This window comes from Cyprinus carpio, chromosome A8 (genome assembly GCF_018340385.1).
Source record: "Cyprinus carpio isolate SPL01 chromosome A8, ASM1834038v1, whole genome shotgun sequence".
NCBI lineage: Eukaryota > Metazoa > Chordata > Actinopteri > Cypriniformes > Cyprinidae > Cyprinus > Cyprinus carpio.
Genome location: NC_056579.1, coordinates 24325006 through 24336198, shown reverse-complemented (window position 1 = coordinate 24336198; position 11193 = coordinate 24325006). Strand labels below are relative to the sequence as shown.

Genomic DNA, 11193 nt, shown 5'->3' with positions numbered 1-11193 from the left:
CGGCTAATATGGACCGAAATCTCTGAGGAATGTTTCCAAAACCTTGTTAGATCTATGCCATGAAGAATTAAAGAGCAGGTCAGATGGGTTTTTGAAAAATCTCTCTTTTGCAGTTTATAACGTAGCTATCCTTAAATGAAAACAATCTGCAAAGTTGTTAATCAAAAAAGTGCATGATAAATATAGATATTGTCTCTCAAAAGAGAGAGTCGGTTCTGAATCGCCATAACGAGTCGTTATATTTTCGACTCTTTTGCCTGTTTGCCTGTACGTCACTGGGTACACATTTGCATAATCCCCGCCTAACCGCGAAATACGAACAGAGTCTGATCTGCCCACAAACACTTTTGCTATTAGTGCGTTTACATCATGTTGAGAAGACGGGGTGTTCAAGGATACCACAGAAATACAATTCGAGCCTTTTGTTGTGTGCATGTCATTTTATCAAGAACTGCTTCTCTAATCTGGGTTTTTATCTTCGTTGGCTTCTAATCTTCTTAATTTGGACTAACAAGCTCTCTGAACCACGACCTGTAAGTAATACGATTGATACGTTAGGTGTACATTTTCAATTGAGTGCTCACAATATAATTTTTTTTGTGCCAATATGTGATGTATACCTAGTGCAGCTTTAGGTTTCCAGGTAAAGCACGATATTACTGTCTTACTGAAGTAGTTGTAAAAATTCGCAGTGAACCTAAGATCATGTTGATTATTGTAGACTGACGTTGTTCTAATTACTTTGTTTAATAATAAAGAATGTAGTGTAGCACACAGACTTTATAATAATTGTGAAACTGCTGTTTATTGTGCTGCACAGGCAGTTACAGGGTTAATGCGGGAGAGATGAGTGATTTCGGCTGGTGCTCCTGTGATACAACTGTTCTGCCTTCTGATTAAAAGTTAAGACCAAGCGTCTTGTGTCTGTCGTTCTTCAAACATTACAGTAGACATAGTTTGGTTTACAAACTGTATTGTTTCATCAGTTAGTCACGTTAGCACTCGGCTAACGTATCCACCTAGTGTTCACGGTTTAGCAGCTAAACTTTAGCTGTGGGCATGATTCGCTTGCATAAGTGTTTTTGTATTTTATGTCATTATAAGAACGGATTTACTATATTATTGTTTTATGTAAAGGTTCTTTGTCAATGGTAGCGCTGGCTAACTGGCTCAAGGACTCATCTCTGTGCCAATCACAACAGGTTTGGCCAGCTGACCAATCAGAGCAGAGTAGGCTTGAGGAAGGGAGGGGCTTGCTCCGAACTTGTTTGAAACGAATCATTTCCTAATCACTGGCAGATGACTCTAATATTAAATGTATATTCTGAGAAAATTACAATGTTTTCTGACCTTAGATGCATTTAAACCCGATGTAGGGGACTCCAATACAATATTGGGACACTTTAAAATACCATCTGACCTGCTCTTTAAGGCAGTTCTGAAGGCAAAAGGGGGTCCAACCCGGTACTAGAAAGGTGTACCTAATAAAGTGGCCAGTGAGTGTATATATATATGTTCTACTGAGAAGGTGATCAGCTTTGATGGAGTTTACAAGTCATTTTTAGGAGGGGGTGATCCTTTTTCCATCTCTGTTATTGTTTATTTATTTATTTATTTATTTATTTATTTATTTATTTATTTATTTATTTATTTATTTATTTATTTATTTCTGTCATGACAACTCTCGAAGATGACAATTTTAATGTATTTGGCCTTGGCAGAATAGATCTGCCACGCTGCTAAATAAATCTGCTACGCTGCGGCAGAGCAAGTACCGAGACTATTATGCATGTTTATGTGAGAATTTAAGAATTATTTGTGCTTGTAATATATATTGTGGAAAAATAAATTTGCATACATGAATCATCTCATAGCAGATCTATACAGGTGGTACTGGGGAAGGTGGAGGGTTTCTGAAGTGAGCTGCACAGCTACGACAAGCTCTAGTCATATATTTGAATGTTGAGCAGCAAGCTAATTGGCTACCAATACAGGAGAGAACAATCAGCTGTACCATGTAATAATGAGTGTGTGTGTGCATGTGTGTGTATGACTAGAGCTTGCCGTAGCTGTGCAGCTCACTTCAGAATCCCTCCACCTTCCCCAGTACCACCTGTATTGATTATCAATGCCTAGAAGCACAGTGAAGTATTATTAAGAAGTGGAAGGTTTTTGGTACAACACAGACCCTCTCTGGATCAGAACATCGGTTGAAAGAGCCAGAGGAAACTGGTCAGAGAGGCGACTGAGAGCTACAGCAACTCTGAAGCAGCTGCAGGAATTTATGACAAAGAGTGGTCATTGTTTACATGTGACAACATTATCACAAATTCTTCACAAATGTGGCTTGTATGGGAGGGTTGCAAGAAAAATGCCATTCCTCAAAACACACCTTGAAGATTCTAAGGCAAATTAGACTAAAAATGAATTATTTGGCACAACACTATGTGGAAAAAACCTGAAAAAAGTTTGAGAACCACTCCTTTAATTGATAGATTAAAAGCTAGAAGCATTTCACCTAGTTTAACTAGCACTGACTCCAATAATTACAAGCCGGTTCTGAGAAATGAAAAGAATGGTAGAAAGCACAGCTTCCTCTCACAAGTCCTTCTCTTCAATAATAGCATGTCACATGGAAGATCACTTTTCTTTAAAAGAAAAGTTCAGAACATCAGAAAATGCAACACCTTCACAGAACAAAGTGTCTTCATGCAATCTTCTGTTTACAAACAGATTCCGCTTGTGCAAAACGGATGTATTGTGAGGTGCATGACACGTGTTGACGGGTGGGACCAGACAAGAGGCAGAGGGAAAAAAACTCACCAGGGGGAAAGAGTGGGGAGGGCTTAGTGGTGGTAGGCGGTGGGTGGGGGGTCAATGACTGTGGGCCTGAGCAAAAGGGGAGGGCACAGCACACGTGAAAAGATATTTAAGCTGCATCCGTTGCAGGCCCTCTGTGTGAGCAGACATCAGATTCTGAAGAGCAGAGAAGAGAAACCTGCCCGGAAAATATTCTACAGTTCTAAACTTTATTATAAAGAGTTCTTCCTATATTTTTTTCATGCCCTGACATCTAACAAGTATTCGAGAGAGCAACACAGCCAGGATAGATCGGCATCTTCTGCAAAGCAAGACCACTCACACTTTCTCCGCACATAATAACGAAAAGCGTGAAGATGACAGCTACATCCTTGACTCTTCTGCTGCTAGTCCTTGGTCATGCGATGGCTCAGAGTTCCTTCAAGAAGAACTTGGCAACACCCAAACCAGCAAAACCAGCACAATGCTGCGATGAGGTGCGCTCCCTGAAGGTTCAGGTGGCCAATCTCAGCAGCATTTTGGAAGAAATGAGCAAGAAGCAGGAGTCTGATCTTATGAAGGTCGTTCGGCAGATGATGGAGCTGGAAAAGCTTAATCAGCAGCAAGAGGCGCGAGTCACAGAGGCCGAGAGCAAGTATTCAGAAATCTACAATCAGATCGAAATCATGCAGCTGCAGGGTGCCCAATCTGCACCACAACAGAGCACTTCAGGTGAGTCTTGACACACAACTCAACGTGTACTTGAAAGCTTATTTTCAAGCACACACCATGTGTTAGTCTACTTTCCAAACTCAACAGGGTCACAGGTCACATATGCTGGCTGTTGACATACCACAGAGGCATTATTTACAAAAACACATTATTTTCTTAGGCATTATTTACAAAAATTTATTTTCCCTGAAAATTAATCTTTGTCGCAGCATTTCCTGCGAAACTGCATTTCCAATCTCCTGACTTGATATGGAGGAAACAGACCTCTTGGAATGGAAGTTATCTTTTTTTATCATGGTACACTATCTAGTAAGAGAGTGAGATTTGAGCGATTTAAGAAGTGCGACAAAGTTTACAGCAAAGTGTACCATACTGTGACATGTGACGAGACAATTAGAGAGGAAAATAAAAACAAAGGGTTGTTTAGTTTCATCCGAACAGAATGCTTTAATGCACACACATGGAATCCTTCAAACACACAAATTGTAATTTAGGGATCCATTAACATAGTTGTACCCAAGGAGCTGTGAAATGTCTGGGCTGTAGTTAGAGGTAATCAGTAGGTAATAATACAGGCTAATATGTGCAGGAATGTCTGGCTTTACAACAGTAGCCAAGTCACAGCAGGTAATTTGTGATTCTTACTCTGAACCAACAAGAATGATGTGAGCATTTCCCCCCTTTAAATACTGAACTATTAATCTCTCAAAGCAGAAAGAGATGTTAAACGAAGCATGTTACAAAAGCTTTAGTTTAATACCCAATTATTCATTTGTCAAGCTGTTACCTTTTTCCCACATCCAACCATGCAAACAGTGAAGCATTGTTAGGAATGTGCTAGCTGCACAGACAAACATAGCTTAAAGTCAGCAGGAGTGCACACTGAAGTTCCTTCTGTTGGTGGATCCCATTAGGTTGAAATCACTTGATTTTCAAAAGCAACTGGCTTTTGAGACCCTAAACCAAAAATTCTCTCTACCTTAGATGCGATCTATGATTGTGCATCCCTATACCACAAGAACTACAAAATTTCTGGAGAGTATAAACTACCAAAAGATGACTTCCTTGGAACACCTGAACTAAATGTAAGTCTAAATCTTGGTCTTCATACAAGCATGGTCTTCATTTTGAAAGAAGATTTGTCATGAATCCCCATGTTTTTGGTTTCTTCAGCTATTTTGTGACATGGAGAACAATGGTGGTGGCTGGACTGTAATTCAGAGACGCAAGGTTGGTCTGACAAGCTTCAACCGCGACTGGAAGCAATACAAGAATGGTTTTGGTAGAATTCGTGGTGACTTCTGGCTCGGCAACGAAAACATCTTTCGTCTGACTAGACAGCCCACAGTGCTGAGAATAGAGATGGAGGCAAGTATGCGCATAACTGAAACCAATGTGGAATTAGACAAAGAAAAGCTTCATCCTGTGTGATACTCATTAAGGAAATATTAATCCCTGAATATTTAAAGTCAACATAGCTTAACGCAAGCTTTTTTATATGACCCAATCTGTATGTTTTTGTTTTTTTTTGTATTCTGGTAGGACTGGAAGGGTCAGACACGCTACGCTGAATATGGCTTCTTTACAGTGAGCAATGAGATGAACAGTTACAAGCTCTTCATCGCCAATTACAGCGGAAATGCTGGCGACTCTCTACGTTACCACAATAATACCAACTTCAGCACTAAAAACAAAGACAATGACAAGTGTGTCGACAATTGCGCACAACTTCGCCAAGGTAAAAAACAAACACCCACCACACAATATTCTGCTGTGGTAACGAACTTTGTACCTTAACCTTACCAACTTTTTTCATAGGTGGATACTGGTACAACTGCTGCACTGACTCCAATCTAAATGGTGTGTTTTACCGCTATGGGTCACATACCAAGAATCCAGATGGCATCTCTTGGTACGGATGGCATGGACCAAACTACTCACTGAAAAGCGTGGAGATGAAGATCCGACCACAAAGCTTTGTACCATAAAGACTTGTCAAAACCAAATTTATGTTCCTGCTCACCACTAAACCTTGGCATCAATGGATCCACATAATCTACAGCTTAAACTGGGCAAACTTTTTCAGGGGGAATGCATCTGTATAACAGAATGATAGGACTGAATATGTGATGAAACGATGTATGATTGTAAATTGCATTTTATACATGGTATTTATCTCTTAAATATTTTATTTTCTTTAGCTTTTTCTAGTGGATTTTATGCACATGATCATTAAACAACATGTTGATGTAAGCCATTCACACAAAATGCTCAATGTACAATTACAAACAATTGGACAGTTCAGAGATATTATAGTAAATTTACTGGTACAGTACAATGAACTGTGTAAAAAGTAAAATATTGGATGATTAATAAATTGTATATTTCAAAAAAAAAAAAAAACTTTTTGCTTTACCTAAATTATGTGTGTCTGCTTGGGTACAAAATAAACAAAAAGGTAGTCACAACCGTTGGAGTGAAACTTGAATAAACACAAAATACACACAACATTACAAAATAACATTGAAATTGCTTCAAACTAGGAGTACTAGAAGTACTTGTCTTGACTTTCAAGAACAGCCACTCTATTCACTTGAGCACTATATCAAGCAGTTGTTGCCTTAATTGTTAATCTCAGAATTCACATACTCATGGTCAAGATCGATTCACACAACTATCACAGACAGCTTATGCAAATAGCATGGCCATAAACCCATAACAGACAAACACAGAGTAAATAGAGATAGCATGCAAATGGTAAAGATATAAAAGGTGACGACCAAAGGTGAGAGTGATTCTTTGAGAAATAACCATAAATATCAAACTATCACCTAAAAACATAAATCGAATAATTTCTTACGATAATATCCAAAACCTGGATCAGCATGAGCACATTCCATATCATTTTAGCTAGTGCAGAATCTCTGTGCATTCTGCGAGATCCAGTTGAGGCTATGCTTCCAGGAACTGACCTTTCAGTGCATTGGAGGACATAATGTGCCCAACTATTTGAGTCAACGCCATTCTTCATGTCATATAAGACCCAGCACGAAAATTTACAGCTTAGGGGTTTGTCACTCACCCTCGGAAAAAGCCAAGAAGAAGGATATATGCCTGTAAATTTTAGAAAATATTGTTCAACCGAGGGCACCATTTAACACTTAATTAATAAGAAAAGATGATCAGCATCATGCACAGAAAAATGAAAAATGCACCAGAACAATAAGCAAATGGGGACATAAAATTATTTAATGGCACAAAAGTTGAAAAGGATCCATTAATGTTTTGATTATATAATTAGCAATAATTTTATAGCAAATTGTCATAATTTATTTTCCATCACTTCATTGCAGACCCTTATGAGGTATTTCTTAATCTTGCAGGTATAATTATGAAGGACAACCCAGAAAGAAAAAAAAAATTCTAAAGACTACGTTCTACCTTATTCTACTTCAATCACATTTTTATCATCTGACAAAAAATAAATAAATAAATAAATAAATAAATCAAGTCTCATCACAAGTCATGGAAAACAAACAAAACAGACCTTTTCACTAACTTTCTCAGCATTTCTTAGTTTCTTTGTTCTTTACCACACAAAAGATTATTATTATGATAAAACACAAACAAGACAAAACAATAAAAGGATCCAATAAACAGAACTCAATCAGTACCAAGCCTGAAGACCGGCTCAGTCTCCATAGTTTAAATGAAGTTCCATGAGAAAACGGCTTATTACTAATTCAGAGATTATCAGAGAACATTATTTTGACAAAGGTGGACCACACTCAGTAACAAACACAGACAAACACTGGCATACACCAAATTGCACATTCTAAATAGCAGCCAGAGAAACAATATTAAAACAATATTGAATCTACCTGGACCACTGAACAATAAATAATACTGACACTGATTGAGCAAATGTTCGTCAATCAGAAGGCAATAATTTCACATAAAAATGTCTCCTCTGACAACATAAATGTGCACTTTCATAACACTGGAATAGCTCAGAGCCATGTAATGAACACCTAGGTGCTGTCTGACATAGTCATTCTTCAAAAAGTTGAAATAAGGATAATAAAGTAGACGGCCATGGCAATACAATTTATTGTGACCATGAACTGACTATTTCTGACCATGAACCAGCAATTTCTCTAACCATTCCTCTGTACAATACAAATCAGGCATCGAGTGAGTCTTGGGTGTGCCAACTGTGGGAGTGGAAGATTCACAAGATGTATACGGTAAGGGTTAGATGAGAAGTCTCTTGTTCACAATCACAAGCTTCCTGATTAGACATCTGATAATTACTGATTCCATTCTGAAATGTACTGCAAGTTTACATTTGTAGATAATGCAAAGACAAATCAATTAGCACCTTTTCTAACTAAATTAGCAGATGGCTTTTCAGTAATAATTTCAAATACCGTTTATGTATTGGAGTAATCAAAACTTCCCAAAGAGATATTGGCTCAATCAAGCAAATTAAATTTCCCCTTTTATGGGTAATGAAAGGTTCATATTTTGGTTTTAGGAGTCCCCAACAACAGGTTGACATGCATGCAAGGTCAAAAACACTTTCATTGTCTTATAATATGCATTTATTTTTACCTTATTTGCTCAACGACTCCCAAACGATTTGCTTAATGAGCAAACCCAAACCCTAATTTGCGTGACGCTTATCTGTGGTGTCTGGTCTGATTGGTCTCATTTTCATTTCATCATGCCTGTAGTGCCTGATAAAGCAACGTTTGCGAGTGGCAACAAATGAATTTGCATTTTCATTCAGATCAATATGCAATATGCTAATGTTTCATGTTGACGTCAACATGAAACGGCTTGGGATTCCTTTTAAGAACAACTTGTTTCAATGATACAGAATCGACTCTTTCTTTTAAAAGATAACTTTATACACGGTGCTCTTTCAGATTTAAAATTTTGCAGGATGTTTTCATTCACTTAGAGCTGTTACTGCATGAAAGGTAATTTTCAAAAATCCATAATAGGGGCACTTTAAAGGACCCTGGTCTAAAATGATCAAGAAAGCGAGGAATATGACCTGAGACACTGCATAACATTAGACTGAAAAGACCTCTTTAACCACCAATCAACAAAAAGGAATCAAACCTAATTTTTCCTCAAATTAAAGTATAAAAACAAATGCAGAATTAACAAAGGCCTCTGCTAAGACGAAAGTGTGTGGAGGCAGCTGGGATGCATTAAAATTATCTTACTTTAAGCACTCCTCAAGTCCTCTGAAATTAAAAACAGCTCCATGGGAGGGCCAAGCCCCAAGATCTAGGACTCTGTAAGTTTGCAGTCTAAAATATACAGGTGGATGGAAACGATGAAAGCAGATGTTACCTAGACACTAGAATAAGCTCAGAATTAAATGAAAATGAAGATTATGGAAATCTTACTTACTTCTTACTTAGTCAAATATTCCTAGCTATATGCTACTCTATAAAAAAAAAAAAAAAAAAAACATTTGTTCTAGTTTTGTAGAGTATGTTGGGCCCAAACAATGACAAAGGCAAATAAAGTCTAGTTTTGCGTCAGGCAATCCACTTGCATTATGTGAACTCACAGAAATGGATTATTATTCTAAAAATATCTTTTTGTGTTTATCTGAAGAAAGAAAGTCATATGCCTCTGGGATGGCTTGAGTGTGAGTAAATGAAAGAATTTTCATTTTTGAAATGTTCGTTTTTAAAGACGGTTCACGGTTCAACAGCCTTGACATTATAAACAGCACTGAAAAGCAGACGAGGATGAAGCACCAGTGCCATCCACTACCATAAATTACACACTTTTTAAACTACACATCATAACCCTTACTAAATTTATCACTGTGTTTCATATTAAATCTAAGGGGGAGATCTATTGGAATTAGTTTTTAATATAGCTGTCAGATGCACATTTGCCAGGCTATGAAAAAAAATGAAATAATATTGTCTTTTTTTCTTTTCTTTGATACTGTATGTCCTGCCCAGACTAAAACATCAAGGAAAACTGTGCTAATCAGGCAAACCAATAAAAGATGCATCACTTAGCATCTTTTATTGTTTTTGGACATCTTCACTTACTTTTATTCTTGAAATACTACATCAGATAAAAAAAAATTATTTATACTTTCAACAGACAACACTAGTAAATGTCTCTGTGAAGAATATTACACCTACACCATTATGGAGGAATCAAGGGGAAACTCAAATCCCAAAGCACCTTCCAGTAATTCAGAGACCACATTTAAAATGAAACCTGGGGTCATCCCAAAACAAGCAATCAATGCAGGAACATTGGAGGAAACTTGAGACATGGTTTGGTGATTCAATTTTTAAAACTGTTGAGCACATACTTATAAACAGTGTAAGGGGACATTTGTAGGTGTGTGTGGTTAAAAAATGAAAACTGAGTGCATAATTATGTTTTTGCTGAATTTTAAGAGAAAATCTAGCTTTGGAGACTAAACCCCTATTGATGCATATTGTTTCTTGTCATGTCTAAAGTATATCTGCATAGCTTGTTTATATAAAGAAGCCATATGGCATACACTGCTGTTCAAAAGTTTGGAATCAGTAAGATTTTTTATGTGTTTTACCTAAGTCTCTTTTGTTCATCAAGGCTGCATTCATTTGACCCAAAATACTGAAAATACAGTAATATTGTAAAATATTAACATTTAAACAATGGTTTTCTATTTTAATATGCTAATTCAATTTATTTCTTGATGCAAAGCTGAATTTTAATCACTCATTAATGCAGTCTTCAGTGTCACATGGTCCTTCAGAAATCATTCTAATATGCTGATTTATTATCAATGCTGGAAACAATTATGCCGCTTAAAAAAATTTTTGGACCCTGTGATACTTTTTTCAGGATTATTTGATAAATAAAGTTAAACAGAACAGCGTTAATTAAAATATATATATTTTTAAATAACAATATGTGGTAAGTCTTTATCACTTTTTTTTTATCAATTTAACACTTCCTTGCTGAATAAAAGCATTAATTTCTTTAAAAAAAAAAAAAATACTGACCACAAACTTTTTAACAGTAGTGTATATTGTTACAAACGATTTATATTTTGAATAAATGCTGTTCATTTTAGATTTTTATTCATCAAAGAATCCTGAAAAGTTTTACAGATTCCACAAAATATTAAGCAGCAAAAGTGTTTACAATATTGATAATAAATAAGCATAATAGAATGATTACTGAAGGATCATGTGACACTGAAGACCGGAGGAATGATGCTGAAAATTCAGCTTTGATCACAGGAATAAATTATATTTTAAAGTATATTTAAATAGAAAACCATTGTTTTAAATAGTAAAATTATTTCACAATATTACTAGTTTTTCTGTATTTCTGATCAGCCAGAAGAGAGTTCTTCAAAAAACAAATCTTTGAATCTTTTGTATTTTTCTCCAAAATATGTTCGCATGGCTCCCTTAGACTTAAGAAATGTTTTGATTCCTACCTGATGAGGGATTCTAAAATGAGTGGTGAAGGACCCTTTTGAAACTCAAGTTCTTTGTAGTGCAGGGCCTTGGCATAGGCCCGACATTTAGCAGCTCTCTCCCCCAGCAGAACAATTCCATTGTCATCTCTCAAGGGAAGTGGGCCCTAAGTAGGAGAACAAAAAAAGAAAGAAAA

At 36.6% G+C, this 11193-nt stretch overlaps 2 protein-coding genes across 2 annotated transcripts in view; one reads left to right on the top strand and one right to left on the bottom strand.

Annotated features, from left to right (window-relative positions):
- Positions 1 to 11193, bottom strand: part of LOC109094977 (mechanistic target of rapamycin kinase) — a 170037-nt gene that overhangs the window by 117688 nt on the left and 41156 nt on the right. Inside the window, 1 exon segment of the mRNA XM_042761448.1 lies at positions 11018 to 11163. Coding sequence (XP_042617382.1) covers positions 11018 to 11163 — 146 coding nt within the window.
- LOC109051166 (angiopoietin-related protein 7-like) lies at positions 2945 to 5934 on the top strand. Its single transcript, XM_019068721.2, has 5 exons — positions 2945 to 3531; positions 4516 to 4616; positions 4705 to 4899; positions 5074 to 5269; positions 5350 to 5934. The coding sequence occupies exons 1-5, from the start codon at positions 3177 to 3179 to the stop codon at positions 5517 to 5519; spliced, it is 1017 nt and encodes a 338-aa protein (XP_018924266.1). The 5' UTR covers positions 2945 to 3176; the 3' UTR covers positions 5520 to 5934.

Bases quoted from the DNA above. Each gene is read 5' to 3' on its own strand.
- LOC109051166 (XM_019068721.2), top strand. From the start codon at position 3,177: ATGACAGCTACATCCTTGACTCTTCTGCTGCTAGTCCTTGGTCATGCG. The intron at 4,617-4,704 runs GTAAGTCTAAAT...TGGTTTCTTCAG, and splicing joins TTGGAACACCTGAACTAAAT to CTATTTTGTGACATGGAGAA. The intron at 5,270-5,349 runs GTAAAAAACAAA...CTTTTTTCATAG, and splicing joins TTGCGCACAACTTCGCCAAG to GTGGATACTGGTACAACTGC.